The following is a 26,555-nucleotide window of genomic DNA, read 5'->3' on the forward strand; positions in this document are numbered from 1 at the left end:
TGGCTGAATTAATTTTGGATACTGAAGTTTTGTGTCCTATATTTACTGGCAAGGCTTTCCGTGTGTGATATTATTTTTTTATTTGATATAGCCTACTCTAATCTTAATAATGATGGTAAGTAAATTATAAACTCGAAAACGATGGCAATCATAAACAAAATGTATAGCGCCACCTAGTGACGAGTAGACGAACTTTTAACGCTTGGACTAAAATAGGAACGAATGTGTTGTGGTGTCTGATTTTAAATTACTGATTGACAAAGTGGCTAAGAATAAAATAGGATAATATAGATGCAAGTTTCAACCGTACTGTTTTCGGATCTTCGTTATTCTCGTCGACTATATTGATACGGTACATGTTTTACGCCACTGTAATCACGAGCCCGGATAGCTCAGTCGGTAGAGCATTGGACTTTTAATCCAAGGGTCCAGGGTTCAAGTCCCTGTTCGGGCGGCTCTTTTTGTATTTTATTTTTGTTGAATTTATATTTGATGGTTTAGAATGCACTACCGCCCGACTTTTAATTATTATACAATTTATATGTAAAACATCCTGTAGAAAAATTAAGTATTACGAAAATAATCTTGCCTTGTCTGCCAACCTACCTTTTCATTTAAAGAAAGGATATTTATTTTTCATAAGGTATGTCTGTGTAGAATGTAGATTTATAAGGACTGTGTATAATATTAAAATTAAATAACGTAGGAGAACATGATTACTTACGATAAATTTATAGAGATTAAGGTTATTCAAAACTAAGTTTAGCGCCATCTAGTTAACATTACTGAACATGTAATCTACAGCTGTCCACTAAACCACCTTTCGGCCGGGATCCCGTCAACTTGCCTTGTATTGGTTGTAGTTCGTTTTGCCGTCCATAGATGTCACTTTATTATTTTCATACTTTAACTACTAGGTGGCGCTACATGTTAAAGAGTTATTTGTAACGAAAATATTTCTATGAGATAAAGTTTCATACTGTACTAATTTATTGAAATGTTATTCAGAACAGTTACTCCATTAAAAATATGCAAACATACATATATTTGGTATATACAATAATGTAGAGAAGTTTAGAAAAGAAAAGTACTTACTAAGTGGGCAAAAGCTGGATCCTTGAATGGACTTAAAGCAATGAAAATACATAAGTTTAACTTTACTTTTTTACACTCTAGATAGAGTCGTTAGGGAAACCATATTTTACCCATCACAAAGTTAGCATTGTCTAACTCTACCGCCGCCTTCATATAAAATATTTCCACATTACCAGCCAGGATGCGATGGAAGACCACCATACTCGATTTTTCATTTCCTTTTAATTTAATAAGATGGCTGAAATCTTTATGATGACTTTGTCCCATCCAAACATGCCCCATTCATACTTTTCTTAGAAAAATAAACTATTAATATGGCTCATTAACGGCACCGTGCTACTGTTTCTTACTAAGATTAAATATAAATATGATATTGGTATATCCCTTCAGGATGTTTTCGTCTACTTTCCTACTTCGTTCACTATTGCATTTTTTCAGTTATTTGTCCTCCTCCACCTCGTCCACTTCTTACTTCGTTAAATTTCTTACCTCATCCATTTCCTACTTCGTTCTCTTTCCCACCTCGTCCAAACTAAATAATGTAACCATATATACAAATACAACCAAATAAAAAGTCAAGGTCATGCTTTCCCTTGTAACACTTTATTTCGGCATTGGAGATGAAATGATCTCCGCTGCTCGGGAATCGGTACCCTGGATCTTATCCAATGCGCCACCACGACTAGTTTCTAGCATACCTTTAACCTCCCAGGTTGAAAATGTAAATGTCCCTCGTCTCTAAAACCCTCATCAAAGAGGATGTCGCTTGTTGGACATCCGTTTCCAGTTACTTATACATTTATTATTAATGATATCTATAAATAATTTCGTGAACTATTTTCGTTCTTCCTGCAGACTACAGTAAACTGTTCAGTCATAGCCAGAGGTTTCCTTCAGCCTTCATATTCCTCATTCGTGATTTGACCAGTGATGGATATTATGTGATAATGATAATACCATTACGATTGTAATCGCAGATAGCCTCAGTGTCCAGGCGTTGCCTTATGAAACGTGTACCTAACTGCTCGGATAGTTCAATTATATTTCTAATAATCATGGTTCATGTTGGAGAAGCGAGTATGAATCTCGTGACATGAAATAATGAATGCTTCGAGGACAGAAACGACTAGAAACTAACTATTTTTTTTATATTTTAGGCAAGATGTTTATTTCGGGAACGTTTTGTGTAGATTTAAATAAAATACCTTCTATATTTTGTGACGTGATTGAGTAACGATATTCCATCTCACTACATTATTATATTTATTAAGAAGTATTACTTTACCTTGCCTTGACCTATTCACAATGAATGAATAAAACAACGTAAGATTCACCGACTAAAAATAATTCAAAAGTGCAATAAAGTGATTACTTAATTTCACGGTTAAAAATCTTATAATTATTACTGTAACTTTACATAACAATAAGCATTTACGACTTACCACGAAAGCTAGTGAATAGAGTGTACAATTATTTTAATTTAAATTACAAAATAGCTGTCCACTTAGCATCGCCTGCTGACTACGTGGTACCTTGTCAAAGCAACTTATTGCTCTGTTATGTTATTACTGGTGATTGATGCAACAATCTACTCGGAGGAAAATGTGGAAATACTTGTTAGAGCTCTATTAGGCATGTCCAACTACAATTGCAGGGACACTCCTTTTCATCCCGATGAAATATTGCACTTTACTAGATATTTGTTGATAAGTAATAGAATAGAATATCATTTTATTGGACGTAAAATTTTACAATTATTTGTCCATTGTCATATTATTACTCTACCACCATTTCACAAAGGCCCCGTCATTAAGGAGGAAAGAAATGGCGAAAGAAACTCCTCGAGCATCTTTTCAGCATTTTGCTTATATCTAGTGATGATTGCTGAATGCAATTGCATTGTACTTATCGTTTTATTTCCCTCGGAAGTTTCCGATTATTTAACCATAAAAACCCAACCGGTTGCTTCTTTCATTTCATGAGAGCATAAACCCAAGTTTAACCACCGATGCTAACATGGAGCCAAAGTCAAATATTGTGAACGTATTATCCAAGGCCAAAGTGATTTATAACTTCATCAGAAGTGAGTTGTGACGTCAACTGCCCATATCTCTACATATATATAATTATGACGTCATTGCATTGCTAACAAATCCACTTTTCTACCAATTATATACTTATGACTAAAATTTGCACTAGTTATTATCTGCATCCTTTAATTAATCGGTAACAAAACAACAAAAATCAACATTGTATAAAATAATAATGTGTTGTGTACTTATTACATTTTAGAGATACATTACACTTTACTGTTTATCATTTTCACATAATGTGAACCGGTAAATATGTACACTTGTTTATTCATAATATCATAACTGTTGGGTCCGCCAAGTGTTTTACACGCTCACGCTAAAATTCACATTTGCTATAGGTGCCTAGTACCTACCTACTACTGGGTGTTTAGCGGTTTAGTAAAATGTAAATAATATGGTAGGTAATAATAATAGTAAGATAGGCCCATCATAACGTCCTGATATCTATGTCTGTATGTGTATTAGTATTAATGAGTTCAGGAGCTGTTGTGAAACAAACAATAGGACATTATTTTAAATAAAATTATACCTACAACTAATTCTGGTGGGACGTAGCATGTGATGTGATGTATTGTATGTAGTTATACGGAAGTAGGTACCTACCATGACTACCAGGGCTTCCATAGGCAATCATCAGGGTTACCAGAAATATATTAAATAAAATATTTATGTAAGTACTTATTAAATTTTGTGTGGGTTTTTTTTACCTTTGCGCCAAAATCTAATATCGAAAATGAGTTCTCCAGTCTAAGTTAGGTGTAGCCTTTTGTAACATCCTGTATACTTGTATAGCAAATACAACAAATGAGCATTAGTTACTCCAATAAAAATCACACCATTTAAAGTGCGGTACCTCGTGTTTGAGTCCAGAATATTCCGGTTTCGTTATCACGGAGTGCGAACAAACACAGTGAGTACGCTTTATTACAAGTCTGAGTCAGCCCGACTAGTTACCTACCTACGGGATATACGATATCTCTGTGAGAAAAGCGTCGTCTGTTCCACAGTGACCGTGACCGTTGCTCGTATGACTGTTTTATGCTTTAGGAGTCTAGAAAAGGTTTTCTATGCAGCTCGTTTCAAAGTCTAAATAACAACTTGCAGAGGTGCGCAAAATGGAAGTGCATACCCTATTTTTAAACCATTGGGGGTGCAATTTATTTACCTATGAATTAAATGGGACCACCCTTGAGTTAAACCTAATACATGTACGCAGATACAGAACATACATAAAAATATATATTCGGTCGAATTGAGAACCTCCTCCTGTTTTTGAAGTCGGTTAAGAATATACACTCTTGCTCACGGTTTAAGATTCGCAAGTCCACACCATGTATTTTAGCACAATAAACTGCGTCCTTATTTTCCATCAAGCCACTCTTAAGCACCGTTTAATTTTGTATCATTAGTGGATGTCGACGACCCCGCTGTAGCACCTAATATCATACTGACGGGTTCACATCAATCATGTTTTGTTAGTTTGGTCTTCCGTGACTTGCCGACTCCGGGCCTTGAACTTTCTCTGTGACCTTGGTATCAAATTACTATTTAAGGGAAGGGCAAACAAAGTAAAAAATATTCGCTGAAACATGATACGAGCCCTTTTAGTCCTTTCGCTTCGAGAATGTTCTGAGTTCACGCACGATACAGGTGACTGTATAAAGCAGGTTGCTCTTGTCACAGCAGCCACGGTCATTGTCCCCACGCCCTTAGTATCTTCACCCTATCTCGTCTCCGTCCTTTAGTTCAACGGACGACCTCTGAGGCTCTTAGGGATCCTAACTCTTGAATAAGAAAACTTATTGCAATTCAGGGCATAATGAAGACCGTCAGAACGCACAATTCGATTTGAAAACTGCTTTAAAGTTTGCGCGTTAAGAAAACTTAATAAACGGTCAATTTTAGTTATACGTATCACTTCTGCTTAACTTACCCTCCCAGGTCATGCACCTTTAAGGCAGCAGCTGTCAAATTTCCTGACGGTGGTGATGCCCAACCCTCCCTTACTATTTCCTGGTTCTATGACCGGCCTTCACTGCGCTTACTTACAGTATTGGGTTCCTAATGGGATTAATGCGTAGTTACCGCTAGTAGTAGCATGTAAACCTATTATCGGGCTTACATCATCGGTTAACTTATTGAGCTTATCGAAATAATGATTACAGGTTTTCGGTCTTTAGTCATGCCATACTTCGGGATACTAGAAGTATTAGAAGCAGGGGAATCCAGGCATATTACAATACGCGAAATCAGCAGAAACTTTGGCGAATTTCGACACAATATAATTATGAATACACAGTAGGTACGTTTAATTTCTTGTTAACTTCAGTAACGAAGGTTAGTTAATGTACATTTCACTTGCTCTGCTTTCGCATACATTTGTCATTGCTCGAAATACTTCGCGAAAATCCTACTGCAAGTTTGTCATCAGTCTATTTCGGAGCTTCGTGGGTGGCATAGTGGCTGATGGCACTACGTTATTGTGACACAGTCCCTGCTACTGTACAACTCAGGGCTGCAATATATTAATGTACGGTCAGGTGCAGAAAAACCTGACCCCCTCTCATAGTAACAATGTTTCTGAGGGGGGTCAGGTTTCTCTGCACCTTACTGTACATTGCAGAATAACTTCATTTAAACCATTGTAAATTTAATTGAATTGGATCAATTGTATTGTTTACATTTTATGTTATATAAGCTTTTTAATATTCCAATGAGCGATTGAAAATATACAATTACTTTAAGCTCGCCGATATCACAATTAATAAGATTTATTCATAACAAGATTCTTAGGTTGTTTCTATCATAATTAAATCATTCTAGTATAATGATTTAATTATGATAGATATTACAGCTATTTTTCAAATGGATAATTTCAAGGTGCTCGTAGTTATGACGTGTTTTGAGCATTTAAATGGTCCGTCAGAAGTGGATTATTCCACTATACAGTAATCATTTACTTATAAACACTCTATAGTTTATGTGTACGTAGCACGTATACGTAGAACTATACTCACCAACTATGTACTTGGCTCCTATAATTTTTTTCTGATAATGCTTATAAAATGAAAAAGACACAAAAAGAAATACCCTGTACAGTCATAGGTATATAATCGCTATAATATACTTTGTTCTGTTACTAAAACGGAATCTAGAAGGGGAACCTGTGATATGAAGTCAGCTCCTCGACCTCAGGCATTTTAACCCTTGAGTTGAGTAACAATTTAAACACATAATTACACATATACGAGTAGAAATAGATTTCCTCTTGCATTCAATGGATTGTGGCCTTGTGCTTCTGGTGGTGTAACCGCTGCTGCCTAATTATTTTCTCCTTTCACTTGAACCGCAATCTTATTACAGCGGATATTGCCCCAACTGCTTAAGATCGTTCAATAGCCACACCAAAGTCAAATGTTTTGCTTAGGTTAGCTTTACGTTTAATACCATCGTTAATGGGCGGTTTGGCGCCGTATCAGAATAGTTTTACGGTTTATTTCTGTTTGTGACAAACACACTAAATCTGACTCCATCACTGAAGCAAAACTGATGTATTTGCGAAACACTAATGGATGTATGATGTAAGGATGGGGGAACGCGGATTTTTCCTAAAGATATTTTGAGTCGGAATGTACTGCTGTCTCGTCAAAACGAGACACAATAAATACAATAATTATACGAGGTAGAATCTATGTATATTATTCAATTAATGTAAGGATGTCTTCCACGTTGGAAGTGTGATATTATACAGTTGCTGAAATAGAGAAATGCGCAAACATCAGCACGAGTTTAATCTGAGTGTAAACATTGTAGGCAGAAGTAAATGTGTATACAAAATTATCTAACGACACATTTATTGATATAACACAGTTTAATGTTAGATGGTCCAAATTCGTTAACATGACATATTTATGCCATTAAAAGGTGTAGAAATTAGTTCCAAGACTTCCAAGTCATTTGCATTGCCAAGAGAATATAGGGCTATATCTAGTGCGAAGATAAATTATACTATTTAGGAACTTTTATAAATTACCATGGAAAACATGCATTCGCCATCAAAGTTAATTACATCTGAAGTAGGTATAACATAGTGTTCCTGGTGATTAGAGTACAAATTACAAACAGTTTTATTTATCAACAATGAAGCTGATGTCATGTCTTATTTTGTTTATAACTACATCCAGTGACATTGCTCTCTCATTATCACTGCGATTAGGAGTGGCCAACAAATACAACATAATTGTGCTTCCCACATACGACTCCAGCGGATAATAGTAAACTGAGTAAACAAACATCTACAGCCGCAATGATGACCTTTGTACTTCCCTGGAAAGAAATGCATTGCCATTGCAACCCCATTTTACATTACTGTTATGATGTCACACTGTCATAGGCGGGCATATTTCCTGCTTTTGGGCAACCTTCCAACTCCTTATCTACAATCTTTTAGCCCATTTACGCGTGTTTTGAAACTATACAAGGCCAGAACGCACCCATAGTGTACTAGCACTGTATACTTTCAATTGAAAAAAAATAATATCTTACTTGAAAATATACACGATATGTGCGTACTAATCGCGTATACTTTCAAGTTGGGATTTACTGAATCGTTCTTGAAAATATACATTGCTATTACGCACATTGCTTGATTGGCGTACTTGTCGCATATAATTTATACCTACATGCTGATTTTGATTTACTTAACTATTTCGGTAAATGTACATGACTACAATTTACTTGTTCTGCCTGACATAGACCTATAGAATGTTAATAAATAAAGATGAACAAGCTCTAATTTGATTGATAAATTGATAATTATAGCAATAATACTTGCAAGTAAGAATACTAATATATTATTATTTATATGAATTAAGAGTAATATTACCTACTACACTCACGAGCAATGAAAAAGTTCCAGTGATGATAGCTCCTGAACGTAAAAGACTAGCTTAATGACGCCGTCGCCGTCGGCAATATATTAAAGTAAATTTAACAGCGCATCAAAATATAGGTAACCAACTAAAAACGAAAATTTTGATCAAATCCTAAATTAAATGTTTTAAAAAAATTGTGGTCATTTGGTTTTGAGTATTTACTACTTGGACTTATTCATTGCTCGTAAGTGTAGATGGAGTAGGTATTACCCTATAGACCTATTACATACATATTTTTCATCAAGTTTTGAATGGACCGTAATTGTATTTTATGAATTGTTCTACACCCTCTTCTGAGATAATTTTTACTATTAACAACAGTTCTACAGTTTAATTTAAATCAATTTACTTTTTAACTGTACGATGTAAACAAACAACACGTTACGAAAACAATGCCAAGTGCGGAATGATGATACAATGTTTAGAAAGCAATAGACTTATTACTACTTCGCATGAAAGAAAGAGAGAGCAACAATTCAAAAGGGCTACCTGGTAACTAATCACGTATAGTTTCAAGTGCTCGCATTGCCGCATGGCACTTGAAAATATACACGATTAGTACGCAGTGGTAACTGCTGCAGTATATTTTCAAGCCATAATTTTGGCCCAACTTCGCGATTAGTGCGTAATGGCCTTGTATATTTTCAAGTAAATCATGGCGCTATTTTAATTTGAAAATATACGCGAGCAGTCCCAACCTCTGCGTTCTGGCCTTGTATAGTTTCAAAACACGCCCCATTTACCCCACCCTGGAATCTAACTGACGAGGACAACATGCACTGTTCCGACTAGTTCCGACCATTGCAACGTTCAAGCGATGTATTGTACTGGACAAGCTCCAGTATTGTTACGTTAGTAAAGCTTTAGTACATCGATTTAAGGTTTATTTTCCCTCGAAAGTGTTGAAGGTCAAGTCGTGGCTGCCCCGCTTCTGTCGCGTTATCACCGCTATCGGCTGCGCACGCGCCGCAAATGACTGCATTTATGATTTACTGCGTGACTCCATAAAGGGTCCATTGTTGTCCTAACAACCCCTGGCGCTGTCCGTTACACAATCGACTCGTTTAAGATATCGTCTCTGTTATTATGCCGCTCTGAAGTTGACTGATGTCGATATTGTCGGCGCGAGCACCAGATGACATTTCACGTTTACGATATTAGCTAACGCTAAATAGGGGGTATAAGATTGTGCCCTCGAGGCAGGTACAACTACTGGCAATTGCTTTATTTTACACATTTTACTGTATTGTCTTATTAATTAGTTTACAATAATAGCTAAAGTAGAAAAAAGTACTTTCGTCATCTAACTAGTACTAGGATAATATGTACGATTATAGTTTACAATTTTTTGTATTTAAGTGTGTAAATTTAAACAATATTTAATAGCATTCATAGTCTTGTATATTTATCAATCCAGGAAGCTTAGTATTCATATTATTCACACGTCACCCCAATTAGTGTTAATCAATTATCTGAACGACGCCGTGGAAAATGTAGTGTTGGCGGATAATCACAAGTGAATTACACTACAGAGTACCGGGCAGTTGGGCCCACGCCAACGTGTGGCGGACAGGAATCTTGAATATTTCAGTCAACATCAACAACAACCAAGTTTAATTCCAGTTTCATCCAAGTTATTAAATTAAATTTCGGAAATGAATGTTGACTTTTAGTATTAGTACCTACTAAAAAGCTAACAGCAGTATTGCATGCAAACTATCTGATCCGAATAACCTAAGAGCTACTATTAATATAAAGTGCAAAAGCAAAAACGGTGCTTAGTTTAATTTTTTAATCCTTGCTCAGGTTTAATATTCAACGTTAAAAGTCCACTGTAAAATGTCCGTTCCTTAATTACCATTTTTTCAGCATATTGTAAACTTATACATACATGAGTCATTATTTATTACCGTGCACTGAAAGCGTGAGTTCTGTTTTGCACCGCTGCATTAGCTATAGGTTATTGTGATAGATTCGACAGTGCAAAAGCCTAGCATAAGACTATGGCTGAAGAACCCATAGCTTTATACTAGATTTTTTAAGTAGGTGTACTACTAAGGGTGGGTTGCACCCTTTTAACTTTAACTATTACAAACGTCAAATCTCTTGAAGATTGATCTCTCTCGTCAAGGGATTTGACGTTTGTAATAGTTAATAAGTTAAATGGTGCAACCCACCCTAAGTTTGTACGTGTTATGATAACACAGTTCAAAGAATATGCGGATGTTGTCATTCTTATCAGATGTCTTTGTGGGTTTTATTAGATTCACGGCCGTACCTTCACAAAACTAAATAAATAATTATAGTGTCACTGCTCCGTCTGATTTATATGCCAGCAACTGCATGCCGCCGCTCATAAATTGCAAACCTATCTCTACAATTACAATTTTAATTATCAAAAGCCTCCAATTTCCTCACATCCGCACTGGCAACCTTGTCAACAAACTAAGTTCGAAAATACATTAAAATTTTATAAGCTTTGAATATTTTGTAGCTACTACGAATATTATGACAAAAATATTTTAAAAGTGGCGGTGACATGTATAGTGAACTGGCCACTCGTTCATTCATTGTATTGTACACATTAGTAACCAAGAGGTACAGTACACATGAAACATTACAACGACGACGGGGGACGCGGACGTTGCCTTCACATTTACCCGTTTTTGTTCAGTTTTCATGAAACATCCACGTGCAAGGTTCCCTTTACAATGCATACCCGTGGCTGCGGAACAAAAACGTATGTTCATGTCAGAATAAGGACAAGGTTGTTGCATACGGCGTGGTGTGGACTATGGCAACGGTCACCCACGTAACCATTATTTCCCTTGAATTAAAAACATTATATGCAGTTTTTCATTATCATTTGTAGTCGTCGTAAAGTGCATATCATACTTCAAAGAAAAATACAACATTTCAGTAATTCAACTTATAAGGAAATAACGAATAAAAGGTTGAAAAATATTCAAATAATTTTCCATCGACCTTGGGTATAGCCGGTATTTTAGTTAAGATTTTGTTCCTTAATGCAGTTAAATGGTCATAAGATACTGCCTTGACAGTCGAGAAATACAGAAATATTCCTTTATTTTGCAGATTCAAAACTTCCGGCAAACATAATAATATAGTGACCTCAAGCCTTTATGGCGGATAACCTTTATATTTATAGCTTCATAAAATGTCAAAACATAGTATGGATAATTTTTTGCCAATCCATTGGGCATGAGGAAACATTCTATTCAGATTGAAATACAATCGCTCAAATAGATTTTTTATGCAGAACTTCATTATGATAATGCAGAGCTAATTCTAAGGGTGAGATTTACTATTAGGTATAACTAAAAAAGCTACTAGTTTAACCATGAAGTTCCTGGTAACGTTTCAATGATTATCGTTTACTTCCACTGTTTTCTCTCTGTGAGTCACATCGCGTGACTTCTCCATACGTTTAAATTATGCTATCAAATTGTTCGATAAAATCCTGCTGGGACTTCGTGGAACTCCCTTGATAGACTCTACGTGTAATCATACGATTACTCGTAGAGTCTATAACACACTTAAATCCTTTGTAACTTTTTGGCTATTGTTCGAGTGATGACAAGTCAGTGGGGGGCAACCTTGGCGTCGCGTCGCTGCGGCTGCGACGATCGCCAACTCCGGCTATCTCCATTCACGAAGCATCTGATGCGACTGCTGGGGCATATTTCTAGACCATTGACGTGGACAATTCAGCTAATTGCTTGTTCGCGCCCACACTTGACTTCGTGACTGATACGCGGCGGCTTCCTCTACAGTTTTATCTTCCTTGACCATTTGATTGGCGTTTGAATCGCCGGAGTTTACTTGAGGCTGTTAACCGCTTGATTTATATTGAGACAGCTATCTAGACTCCTCTTTGTTCTTGGAACTGGAGAATCTATTATCGTTATTGCTGCGTCAATTTACGTCTTCATATGGTACTGCTGTTATGTCTGACTTTTCCTCAATGGTGGAAAACAAAGTGATGCCTATTCATCACCATATGACGGAATGCTTGCTTACCAACACTCGTATTATACTGACACTCCCGTTTGCCTTGCCACTAACTGTACGACACTGCTTCTGTACCCCACCCCGCTGAGAATGCTGCTGCTTCGCTCGGCTGTAATGAAAACCTTTGTAACCTAAAAATTATTATGTACTGTTAACATTTTCTAGAAGGATCCTTCTTGGCAAGATGTATACAGCGGGATTATATATTTTTTACTGTCATTTACCGACATTTGGGTTCTATTTTTAACAACTGTAGGCAGCCAGGGATCTTAGTTAACATAGTAAAACATTGTTAGTATTAGTATTTGATGGTTTATATGTTCCAAGTAGTTTAGCAATCAAGTCTACATGATAATCTTACTAGTTATCGATTAGCACATAGCCGCTTGTTAGATTGATTGGCGGCTACTTGGAGCTGTTAAGCCGATGTGGCGCTGACGGCTAGGGCTGTGGTGACCTGGTGGTGTGTGTTCGTCTCCAGCATATCCGGGCTGGCGCTGGCGCTGGGCGGCAGCGGCGCGGGCAGCCCGGCGGCCGGCGAGCAGCGCGACACCGCCGCCTCGTCCCGCGCGCCCTCCCCGCCGCCCTCGGACAGACAACCCCACTCCAGGTAGGCGCGCTCCACGCTCGGAACGTTTCACTTCTTTGGTTATGGTTCTTGTTCTTTTGTTTTGTACGAAATACTCGCTACTCGCGCATTCAATCATCCGATCTTGACCGCACATTTATCAAAGATCGATGATGGATTTGCGAATCATTAAGCGAGTATTTCGTTTGTGTGAGTAATTTGTTTAATATTTGTGGTTTATGGTTTTTGTTAAATGCTTTATAAATACAAACCAAACGTTCCTAGTATGTGTGCATGCTTGCCTGCTGAGTGTTATTGTTTTGATATACTTGGTGGTAGTTTTTTGTACATGTCCCGCCTACTCTATGTTTAGATGTTGTATTATGTTTTTTTATCCTTTAACATTGTTGTGATGCTAATTTTAGAGAGGTGAACGACTGCAATATGTTATTATGATTTGTCTGTGGTTATAATTTGTAATATTCAAATGACAGAGCTCTGACTATTCTTTTATCACAATTCAGTTTAATAACGACGGTGCTTATATGTTATTGGCTTAACATAAAGAGAGTTAATGAGAACATGTTCTTCTAATGTCGCCAATTACGGTTAACAAAGCCCGGCAGATAAGCGCAGGTATTGTAGAAAGTATTTCGAATGGCTGTTTTGACGAATTGGAAGACGCACGTCAAGCGGAAACCTAAATGTTCAAGCATTAGTGTGATGTCAAAAGATGGAAGTGCTTGAAATAAGAGAAACAATCTCCATGATTAATGCTCGAATCTGCTGCGCGAGTGAACAACAAAATTTGCACATCATCGTAATGATGTTCATAATTTAGCTGCGTTTAAATTTTTGGGCTTACGTCATGGCTAAGAATACAGTGTTTAAGTCTGTCAATGAGGAGCTGGGCTTTTTTGCTGTATGGCAGCAGTCAGCTCGGTCGTTGACTTTGACTTTGGATGTCACGACAAGGGTATACCGCCTCCATGGTGTACGCGGCGCGTTTACACCAAGAGAACATCAATACAATTAATACTTTACACATCGCATCAGTAAGTTGTTGGGCATCAATGATAATAAATAGATTTATTGACACTTAATTTCGAAAACTTAATTAGAGTCCATACCACTACAAGATAAAGTATCGTAATGGGTGAAGGGCCTATGAATAAGCAGTTATATTTCTCAATTTTGACGTAAGACTTCATCTTTGGCGTGGACTCTACTTCATGGCAGAGTAAACTAAATACGAAGATGGGGAATTTTAGCACTATTACCTAATAACTGTATAAAAAGTCCTTCTATAAATAGTATATTTAAGTACAGTAAAGTTTTAGCACAGCGAATGTTCAGCTTAAATTCGCAGTATAAAAAAGATCCCACAACAACATCCTGCGTCCATATGATAACGCAGATGATGACTTACAAAGTAAATAATTTGTCATTATTCTCTCGGACGGGTTTTAATAGGATTGATAATATTTGCTTGATTCAACGTTACCCACATCAGCTTCAGATTATCATTTTATTTTATGTGTTTTTTATTTTATATTCATAACGTTGTTTTTATCGCTGATTTGATTTGTAGGCTGCGATTCTCTACTTCACCCTCAAGTAGAATGGTAGTTAGTGCTACTCTTGAATGCCCTTACACATTCTGCCCTGAGTAAGTAATTACTGTACGCACTCATTAACCACAGAGCCACTTCATAATTGCTCTCTCAACAACTTGAATTGCACTTATAGCACATGTGCATGTAGACGCAACGACTGCTAATTTACCTAGATGACATTCTATTTTATAGATGAATATAGTATTCACGTCGTATGTAAATAAATATATGGGCTACAGGACATTACGAGTCTATGTACCTATTGTAAATTCTAGAACATTCATGATAAATATGTATGAAATTCAAGAGAAGCAAAATATTTGATTTATCAATTTTGGATGATAATTTTCAGAGATGTTTCAGTTGTCTGATTACAATTTGTGAGTAGCTTATGAAAATCACTAAAACATCGGTCGATGAAGCTTTCGCCTAATCATAACTTAATAGAACATACTGTTAATCTATCATCTTAGTACGGGGTTGGTTCACATAAATATACCGTTACAAGTGTGCTTAGCTACAAATCTGTGTTAGGGTCGATGACCGGTGAAAGCACCAAACCATCACCATTCTAATGAGAATACGCCATTCCTGTTTTTTCAATCCGTCATCCGTTTTTTGCGCAAACTTCTTAAACGTCTTCATCAAATAAGCAATAAGTATTTGCTTGACTCCACGTAATTTTCCAAAGTGGCAGTTCTTATTTGACAAGAACACACTTACACATTACTTACCATACCTACATACATTATACATGCAAAGTAAAGTAAGCAGGCTTTGTCAGGCAGCGTAGCAACTAACTCGTAAGTCACTCGGTGACATTGAAACTAATCCCGAGTGGTTGAAACCACAAACGGGATGCGTCCGCGCACCCGACCGTGCAAGGACTCGCGTTTACGTCATCGGCAATGACCGTCAAACTTAACGCCCCAGAGAATTTTACGCTTACGCAAAAGAAATTAAGGTCCTGAATCCCTTAATGCAATTCCCTCAAATCCTGCTTTTACAGTCTTCTTTTGTTTTTGCATTTAGTGGTAGAAAGTGGATGATATCATCTTTTCGGCTTTAGATTCAAGGTTTTGGTTTGCCAAAATATGAGATCCTGTATGTTGAAGAATTTTGTTTACGACATAACATCGCTTAATATTTAACGTTAAACCATGTGAAATCAAGGGACGTCGTAATAACCGTAGCAAAACACTTACTCATTTTGTATTCAAGATGGCGTTCAGGCATATTTTCTTCAGTGGCTTACACGTGCCTCTCTTTATTCTCAAGAGGATCAATACAAATCGAAGTGACATCATTCTGTTGGTTGATATCATTTACTAATACAGCTTTACCCAACCCACGCGAATCTCTAGAATTACTTTAAACATTATAACCATCATGATAACCTCAAGGTTTGCGCAATAACTTAGCTGTTACATATACATCACGACTTAGACGTTCATGTTTACTCAAACTTGTAAGCAGATGCGCCTAATGTTTTTGTTTGATGTCATTATAAAATATAGAGATAGGAGAGTTATATTTATAACATAAAGCAGTGAATTATAACAGATTCATATCAACTAAATTTTTCCATGCGCTTGATTGTTTTTCTTTCACTTTTGATATACAGTCAATTAAAATTTATCTGTTAAAAAAGAATAAATGGATCGTTGATAAGATAGTATTTTAGACCGAATGTCTAAACTCCTAAAAGTTATTTTATATACATGGTTTTTGACACTAAATGCACCTTGCAAACACGTCAAACTTTCATCATCATTGCAGACCTATCATTTATCTAGTTAATTGACTTATTAACCACTGGCGTAAATGCACAAAGTGGATCTAGACGGCCTTGTCCTGTTAGCTCTAGTCACCTAACAGTGACACCAATGTGGAAGCTAGTCTCGCTAAATGGGGTGTTATTTATCTTTGACCACCTATGCAATACTGAAGCCCTAAAATGTCTGCAGCTCGAACGTCCTCTACTCTAGATCTTTCTCGAGCGCAGTAGGAAAAAGCGGCATTTTAGGCGAGCTGATCCCAGAATGAGGTCGCGTTACAGACTCACAGTATGCCGTGCCAAAGGTGCGTACTGCCTCTGCCAACTATCTCAAGACTTGAGACATTGTTGGGGACCACAGTGTCCTATATGATATTCCTATGAAATATATTCGACGATATCATATTCAGATAATATTAACAGCCTCTGTCAGACAAAGTTAATTATTGGTTGGTTTTGTTTTAGCTTCTATAGAATCTACTACTAAAGAATCTACTAATTATGATTTGTTATAAAACTGTAACAAAAACAAGACGATCAAGTATACCTATAATGAAAATTTATGATCAATTGTTTTACACTTTTTAGCTTCATCTATCATTATTACAATGCCTTTTTAGGCTGCTAAGCTAACTTGCAGATTATTAATTTAATTACATTTCTAATTATCATCACTTCAAAACATTTAAATTAGTAGCTTTACACCCGGAGTAGCTAAATATTTTTTGCTTGCATTCATTCTTGAACTTAAAGATTTCTAATATCGTAGAATAAAACGATCTCCATAATTCCAACACTGGAATTTTTCTCCAGGCTAATTGCGAGTACTCACAGTCATGGATGAAGATTGACACGACAGTGCTGCTCCAGCTCTATGTTACTAATAACGCGTACGTTCACAGTGACCACGCCGCCGTAAATAGATAAAAAAAATCTTAGCTGTTATGTTGAAAATTGTCTAAGCATTTTTCTTATTAATTTATAACAGATCGCTTACGTATGATTGTTATGAATTACTTGAAATTAAGATAAGATAAAATACTCTTTATTGCAGACAGAATTACCTGTGGAAAGAATCTCCACCCCTAATCATATTGGAGCTTTGACAAACTAAAATATAAGTAGCTAAATTAAACGTATATGGACTGTATTTAATTATATAGCTTGAGATTAGAAGAATTTCCAAGGGAAATCCTTAGCTAAGCGAAGGTAGAGAAACGTACTTGTACTTATATCATTATTATGTTAACGAAATAACAAATAAAAACCGGCCAAGTGCGAGTCGGGCTCGCGCACAAAGGGTTCCGTAGCAGCAAAATTACAGTTAAATCAACCTATCTCAAAAACTATAAGAGATACTTTGATCAAACCAAAAATCGTTGAAAGAGTTAATTAGCATGCATCACCTCTATTTTTTTTAGAATTTTATACCCCGTAGTTATAAAAATAGAGGGGGGGGGACATACTTTTTACGACTTTGAGAGCTGATATCTCAAAAACCGTTCACTTTAAGAAAAATGTTTTTTAGAAAACTTTATATCATTTTAAAAGACCTTTCCATTGATACCCCACACGGGTATGTACATCGAAAAAAAAAATTTCATCCCTCAGTTACATGTATGGGGGGCCCCACCCCCAATTCTTTTTTTTACTATTTAGTGTCATATTTTTGTAGCGGTTCATACAACACATATTCCCATCAAATTTCATCACTGTAGTACTTATAGTTTCCGAGTAAATCGGCTGTGACAGACGGACAGACGGACAGACGGACAGACGGACATGACGAAACTATAAGGGTTCCGTTTTTGCCATTTTGGCTACGGAACCCTAAAAAGAAAAACAAATGTAATGCAACCTTGAAATTGACCGTGATCGTACCATCATCTCTACATTGATAAAACGACATCTACTCTTAGATTTTACCGTAGCCAGCACTACTAACACGTCCATTACATCAAATTCTGATATATCGAGACAGCGTGCATAATAAACGAGACGGGTTCCCGTTATCAACTGTCAGGGTGGTTGTATCTGATTGACAGTTCTGCCATGGTCTAATAGAGTGTGCTCTGCGCGTTATATTCAGTCGGAAGACTTTTTTTTATCTAGCTCCATGAGACTCTCGTCAGTTAGACCAAGGTATAACGGTGCTAAACCAGATACAATGGCGAACGAACGTCGCCCAGGGGTATGTACAGTTATAGCGAAAACACGCCCCAATGGTCGCGGTTTGCTGTACCTAGATGAGGTTGTTGAAGTTTTGAGACCAGAATTAAATTGTTATTATGTACAAGTCGCAGCTGCATTGATTACCCTATGTCTTACATTATACAACGTGAAGCTTTATTTCAATAAATTTTATTATGGTGGGTCTACGCCAGACGAACCGAGCACGAGCGGAGCACGAGCCGAACACAATTCGTGTAGTGTGGACCGACCTACAAGTCTCGTTCGTGCTCGGCTGCGTTCCGCATGTTGTCGGTTTTTTGACGAACACAAAGGGTTTAGCTTTGCGTTCGAGGACAGTGATCGTTGTAGGTTCGTTGGACGTCCACACTTGACACCGTGAACGACGAAACCTGAATGGCTCCGCTCGTGCTCGGTTCGTCTAGAGCGTAGACCCACCTTTACAGTTTAAACAACGTACGATTTCGCTTATGTGTGTCTGTAATAATTAATAAATCCTTTTGCATGTCATAAAATTCATACACATGGTGACACACGCGTTCACTAGACACTGTAGGTGCGTGGGCGCATGGAACAAAACGTGATCTATGCGTCTCTAATCGCTTGAATCAGTACAGTTTTATGTTACTATCATAGTAATAAATAATAATAATACGTGGGGACATCGCACACACGGCTGTCTGACCATTTGATTGTCATTGCAAAAGCATTTGCTTACGCTAACATTTTATGTATTTTTGCCGTTGAAGACATTGCTGAAAAATTCGTCGTAGAAATAATAATTATAGCACAGTTTAACTTCTCCTTCCGATTCGTGCCATATTTACATCTATAATAAAAGGAAAATTAGTAAATGGCTGAATACAATATCAAATAAAAATAATGCAACTTTGCTTTCTAACAATAATTAACAATAATTTGTATCTTTTTCAGGTAAGAACATCATGCCTCCTAAGCTGGTGACATCAATTCCGTCTTCAAAGCGCAGGTACTTCTAGCTATCAATCAAGTCGACTGTCAAGCGAAATGGGTTCGCAGTCTCTTCCTATGTGGTACATTACCGGGTCGGGCCGATGTGCCAGATTCCCCTAATGAATGTTACGGCCAAACTACGTCAATACACACCAATTCCGCTCGGCTCCCTGACACATGTCAGCTTTAAATACGCGAACTTGTCCTCGCTCTGGACAAACACACGGTCGTAAACCCCGCGAGCTAGTTGCCGGTTACTTAACGCTATGGTCAAACAGAATTACTCATGCTGCAGACAAATGTTTGTACAGTCCGATACAATCACCCCTGGAAACCACAAGTTTAACCAACCATATATGTCGTAAGTTTGATCTTACGCTCGTCGTGAGATTGATCATGATGACTAATGAGGACACAAACTTATTGAAATGATTTTAGCGGTTTTCAGATTGATGTCATTGTTTGGGTTAGTTATGGATTTTTCCTCTTTAAAGGCTCAACTTTTCAAATTGAATAATAGTAAGTACCTAAACCAGGTACCTGATGATGTTAACTTTAAGATCTGAAATAGATTGTTTACGCACACATCGGGCACTTTGCCAGTAGTCACCTGTAGCTACGCTGTAATGTTTTGGCACAACATTTATTATGTTTAACTCTTTAGAATTTTCCATATTATGTGGAGAGAAAGATTTTAAAATATAGGTATTTACTTGTCTCTATATTTATTTATATACTTACCCAAGTGTACTTTACATTAAGAACAGATTGGGATTCGTCCAAGACCCTTAACAATAGACTATTGTGATGCTTATCGTCTACTTTATTATATTGCTATCATACATCGGCAATGACGATAATAATCTTTGTTGTTTGGCTTGGCAATTAGATTAAGAGATAGCCAATATTTAATGTTTGCCAATGCTTCTTTAAATCCAACTATGCATAGTCAATCATCATTGTCAGTGCTATTTGTATCCTCGGTAGTAGGTATGTGTAAATTACATATTCACATAGTACAATGTATTTTTTAAATCTCATTATAGGTAGAGTTAATGTTGTTTTCGCAAACATAATTATGATGGTTAAACTATTTAATTCTTGATGCTGTCTGCTGGTCTGCTATAGGTCTGGATAACCTTTCAGACATTTCTAGTGACGTGTCCACTTGGTGATATGCCCGCCCGCTAGACTATCTGTTTAGCTTACACGAATGTTTACATTACATTTTGACTGAACGATAAGTTATCTATCGTGCGGGCTTAAGTAAATATTGATGTGTTTTCGATTTTAGATCTTATTTCATTCCTTATATATCTATCTATCGATTTTATTTTTCATTATCATCAGGTAAAATAAAATAATATTGCTATGCCATACTTGATATGATCAATCAACTGCATAAATTGGATTATTTAAATTTAATTCAGAATTAATTTTGAAATTGTTGACAGCAAGGGATACATTTTCCTAGTGTTGAAGGCTAAAATGGACGTATATCCTCTATTTTTGAATTATCTTTCCGATAAGCTAAAAATAATGGATGGTAAAAAAAAATGTTGTCCATTTTACATTGTCTTATTATCTACACCTAAGATTAAGCCCTAGCTTTCTATTAGCAGTCATAAAAGACACTCCACTTAGACATTAGTGCTATTTTATAGACATCAGCACAGCTGTCGTCTATCAATGTCTTAGCTAAGCGGATATGCTCTGGAAATAGGTCGTAGGTTGTATTATGCTCATGTGATGTTGACGTCAAACACTGCACTAGGTACACCTTCTATATATGTATAATTTTCTAACTGATAGAGCATTGTAAATAATACCTACATAATAATATTTGACAAGGTTTAGCTCATCAACTTTGATAAACCCTCTGCTTAAATGAGAGCAGTTTGCAAATGCCTTGTTAATTTCCACATGAGGTTTATCAATATTTGAGAGTTGATCAAAATATTTAACCGTATGCGGTACAGCTAATGAGTTTGCTTTGTACGGAACTTCTGCTATCACGGTTGCCGCACCGATAACCCACATCTCGCTCGTTTGGCCACACTTTGTTTGCACTTCTTCACCTCTTATGTCCAAATATAATTATTAATTGAATAGTTAATTTTTTATGAATCTTTATTTAGCAGTCTGTATATGTTGAAAAGAGGACTCTGATATCCAATGCATAATATAACTAATATCAAAGTTCATATTGTAATTTGTTTGATTTGATTCTATATTGCACAAATATATCATATAAATGTACAAAAGGTGGGCTAAAACTGCTAAAAGCATTTTATACTACACCAGCCAACCTACAGGATTTTGGATTATCTTTAGGTGTATGCTTTGTATATTATGCAAACCTTCATGAGATTGTGTCTCGGTATTGTAATTTGTATTGGCCCTGCAAATTTTTACTCTTACTTCTTCTAATATTGTTTCCACTATCTTAAAACAATTAGTACAGTGAAGGATATGTTTATTCATGATATCACCTTAAAATTATAATTCTAGGAAACTGAAAATGGCAAAGTTTGTTGACACATACATCATACATGATGTATCTATGTAAGAGCGTGTCAACAGTGAGTCAGGCATGCAGATTTGCGGCTTCCTCTAGCTCCAGTATTAGCACTAAAATGTTGCATAACATTATTCGCAAAGTCCCCAGTGATTTATGCACTCGAGAGAACTACGATGTGTTGAAAGTGTTGAAACCCCCCGACCCGAATACTTCGTAAATCGCGAAATGTTTACGCGTTTTTACGAGACACATTCGCTTGATAAATTGTCATCCTAATTTAATTTGTTTTTATCTGCAATGAAACAGCGCGGGCATAGTTTATGTAAGATCTCTAAATTGTGTCGCGCGCTATTTGGATATTTTTAAACCAGTTCTTTGCAATATTCGTGTCACCGGATTTAGTTTACTGTTTTATGTTGAAAAAGTTTAATTTGATTTTCATGCTCTTCAAAACTTAAAAATATACTTTAAAATTTACCTATCTTGTAAGCCAGCTGCAATACTTTGTTTTACTAAACCTTTCGGTTGCCTATAAATATGCGCCCACGCCAATATGCACATTTTAAAGTTAAAGTTTATCCATTTTGAGATACCTAATACTGTGTGTAGGTTTATTATTGCGACTGTGACACCAATTTACTGAACATTATTTCATAACAATAAAGTAAACACTTAACCAAACCGAATACGAGCTATATCCTAAGGAAAGATTATTTATAAATCTTACTGCTGGTATAATAATATATTATATAATCTATATGATAATCATAATCATAGAGATAGGCTCTATTGGTAATGCTACTACTAATAATACTACATCGCGTGTAACAAAAGCTCCGTTTTATGAATATTAAGGCAATGACGTCACAACAACTAAACTGTGACATCACCTCTGCATTATGGCTGCATACTCGTCATCTTTCATTTTAGCTTCACCGTCATGAAGACCTTCCTTGATTTCTTCATGTACCTAATATCATGTATGAGAGAGCAATTGCCTCTTCTACCATGTTTTGAGTTATTATGTATCAGAAATCAAAATCAAATCAAGATATTAGTTTATCTAATTACTTAGCTTTACACGACTGGTTTGTGCGGTATTTCCATTTTAGCTAGGGTGACTTGTGTTTGGAGACCCTGCTCTTCCACAAGTCCACAACAGTCAGTCACTATAAATTTGGCCGTTATCGTTGTTATAATATGCATCACTTCAATATAGTCTAACGTACAATGTATGTACATATTGTACATATCTTGAGATGTGACTGGTAGTTTCCCCGGCGAGCCGACGTGTCTCGCATTGTTGCATGTATCACACGCAGGCATTCACCTGGCTTCTTTGCATATGACCTCAATTACTATATGATTATGGGATTACTTACCTGACAATTCTAGTAAACGTCTTCAACTTTGTAGGGTATCTAATCGCGCGAAAAACCATTCAAATGTCAAAAATTTATCCCTTGGTGGAAAATTGTTTTGCTTTTGTTACACAAACTATGTATTTTACGTATTGTCGCATTATTGATAAGAGCAAGTCCGTTTGCCCCATTTTTATCGTGATCAATAACAACAATTTAACGTAAGTATAGAATTATAAAAGCTAATACCAAAATCTATTAGTATTAGATAATAAAGTTAGTCCATCGGAATTACATCATGGCCTCTTATTTGTAAACAACTTTTGTTTCGACCATAAAATTAATTATTTATACGAACGTCGTATATGCCTTCTACATTACGTCACTAAGCACTCGGACCGTGTTTTTATTGCCATGCCATGGTCTGTTATCCGTCTCATTCGCACTCGTTAATTTGTAACGTAGACTATCTCGCTCTATAGTCAGCGGCGACATACTGTCTGCTGTAGTCTGGCGGGCGGGACTTTGCAAACAGAACCCTAGTTCATGGGCGCTGAACATATTTTTCATTATATCCCGTTGATAAATAGTAAATAAGTTCTGTCTCTCACGATTGTGGCCATATTTGGTCGCTGCCAGTAGAAGTAGTCGGGAACCATGTCTCGCGTAAATCATAAAAAACTTCAGCAAATTGAATAAATGGTACTGTGTCAGTTTACACACGATTAAAAAAAACATTAGCTTAGTAGCTATATTAAAATTGTATATGTTTTAAATTTTTTAATGTACATTTTTATTTATTAAGTAACCTTTATTCGCACTATTATTTAAAAAAAGTTTGCTGTTTGATTCTGAATAAACTCGAATTCTACGTATATGATTTCAGAAGTAATGGTATAGGCAAGGCAAAAGTCATTGGCCAAGCATTGTGCCAAGTATGAAATTACCATCTCATTATAGATAGCATCAGTCAAACAGACCAAAATGACATGCTTTTTCGAGGACTGAATGACAAATTAAATTTCAGCGTTCCTCATAACACCTTGCGAACGTGATATTCTGCCAAAAGCAAAGATAATTTATATACTTACCTAAATACAATTTGTATTTTAAAACTCACTTTCAAAACTTTACACATCGCCGGATCGTAAAGCAATTAATAGTTCAATATCAGAAGCCGTCTCAACATGTTTTTTAATCGTGAAGTTTTGGTCAAGGCAATAAAATTGAGGACACGGTTTGTACAAGTCACAGTCGTCGGTATGTGGATGTAGTTTATTATTGTAACTTTTGAAAAACTGCTTCCAGTTTCTTCTTTCAAGAATGTTTTAATCTACAAAAATAGTCGTGTTTTCTGTAAAACGCAGCGAAGCACGGTGAGCGTTGCCTCCGCTTTGGATATTTTTAGTGACCGGACAACGCGTGGAATGAATTACATTTTGGACTGTAGCCCCCTCATTGCGGTGGTCTGTTTGTTTTGTTACCGCCTTTATGTGTTCCCCCAAATAAAACAACTCACCCAAGTTGTTTACGATCAAACATTTTTATGGAGCCTTTTTATAGCGATTGGACTCTTTATCAAACAGATTGATTAATGTCTGTCACGTCGACATTGAACAGGCAGGTCGTAGCTGATAGTTGCTATATTGGCTCGTTTTAAACCTTAAGGTTCATGATGACACTGTTCTCTGTTTAGTGCTTGATACTAATATGGACCTTTAAATTACACAAATATATTTTAGAGATGAATTTATAACACCTTGTTTTGTCAGTTTAGTAAATAAAAATATTTTTACTTCTGACTGACTTAGCAACCTGGAGTCCTTTGTCGGTATATTTAAAGATGTAAAGTCATAATTTACTTGGCACGTGGATCGTTGGAACAGTTCCCCGAACGGTGGTGCTCAGTCGTCAACGATAGCCGCAGCGAGTGACGGATGCCTTCCTGACACTTTTTATTTTACGCTTCACGGGACGAATCGATTTGGACAGAAACGCGCGTAGGCAGTCACGAACGCATCGACAACTACTTCCATCGCCAACACGGTGCTGTAATATCCACAAATTATGTACAGTTGGTTACATTGGCTTCACCATCTTACTTTTACCGTTTAAAAACCCATTTTGTTTTGTCATCCCCAAAAAGTGAATAGTAATTTTTGCGTCGCAAATGGCATAATACACTATTTACAATGAATTCCGTGTAAATATTTTCTGGTTGCTCTACCCACAGACCTACTCATTTGCGACGTTTTTGGTAACAATCACTTGAAACAACTGAATAAATACAATACAATACATACTCAGCATAGCCGATATGCAAACAACAATCGCAGCTATAAAGCACCATGGCAAGTCCCGGCCCGAATTGAAAAAAAACACGTTTTTATATTCACATTTGCAAAGTGGCAAGAAAAAACAATGACATCACCTCATGCCGACTGCCGACTGAAGCATGCGACACGCTGATTGTAATGTCCAAAGAAATTACTATTCGCGATTTGCTTTTCGATAGCTCAGGTACAGTTAACATTTACTGCTATTCTAACCTTAATGTTGAACACAGAACCATTCATGTTGAACATCCATATTAGACTAATAATAACTGAGCGGATATTACGCTATTGTGTAGCTATAATAACGCATATTTTTTATTTTATTAATAAGGAATAAAAATTGTTAGAACGGAGAAGTATTAGGAAACAAATTGGTATGTCTTTTCCTCAAATGAAAAATAAGTAAAAAATACATACGAAAAATAACTTGACCTGTAAAACGTTAAATTCTTAACAAAATCATATGAGTCTATAATTTTTCTCAACATTTAACGTACATAAATAAATATGTTTCAGTATGCCTAGAAATAACTGGCATTAAAGCAAGTGCTTCTGAATAAAAATTCAGATCACGAGGATTTTGTTCAGAAAACAATCGCACTGAGAGCAGAACGAGTCAATCTCGTGTCGTATGTTCAAGTCCTTGACCGCAGCGACTTACGTTTGAACTCTTCGCAAAATCTTTCTTTTCTCTGCGTTTATCTTCGATTGCTGCTTAAGACTTTTATTTTTCTTCTCTGTAATTGCCAAATTCAGCAATGTATTGGTTGCTAAGAAATTAAGTAAAAGTAAAAAGTTGGTTCCGCGCTCTCAAACCTGCGCAATTTCATGCAGTGTTTTTGTGTCGGTTTTTTGTTTCTTTTCTCGAGCCACGATGGAACGAAGCAGAGTAAACAGGTCGCTTTTTGCGTTGTGGCTTTTTTCATGGCAAGGATTCGAATTTAATACGCGGCGGGACTTTACGCTTTGATGAAGACGTTTTCAATTACAATGTACATCAAATATGGCTACTTGTATCAAGTGTAAGCATTATTAATATTACATGTTCTTTGTAATACGA

The 26,555-nt window shown here is 36.5% G+C and overlaps 1 protein-coding gene and 1 non-coding gene across 4 annotated transcripts in view; both read left to right on the top strand.

Moving 5' to 3' along the window:
- The window catches only part of LOC105385495 (protein bunched, class 2/F/G isoform), a 95,336-nt gene that overhangs the window by 34,419 nt on the left and 34,362 nt on the right, over window positions 1-26,555 (top strand). Inside the window, exon 2 of one of the 3 annotated variants that reach the window (XM_038112545.2) lies at window positions 19,239-20,481. The exons of 1 other annotated variant lie outside the window; for it this stretch is intronic. In XM_038112545.2, coding sequence (XP_037968473.2) covers window positions 19,239-19,242 — 4 coding nt within the window. In that variant the 3' untranslated portion in view covers window positions 19,243-20,481. Of the gene's footprint in view, window positions 1-12,635; window positions 12,765-19,238; window positions 20,482-26,555 lie in introns of those variants that run through there. One more of the 3 variants, XM_038112542.2, reaches the window with a different exon arrangement.
- Window positions 382-454, top strand: Trnak-uuu. The gene has a single exon. It is a non-coding gene; the product is annotated as a tRNA-Lys (tRNA).

This window comes from Plutella xylostella, chromosome 5 (assembly GCF_932276165.1).
Source record: "Plutella xylostella chromosome 5, ilPluXylo3.1, whole genome shotgun sequence".
NCBI lineage: Eukaryota > Metazoa > Arthropoda > Insecta > Lepidoptera > Plutellidae > Plutella > Plutella xylostella.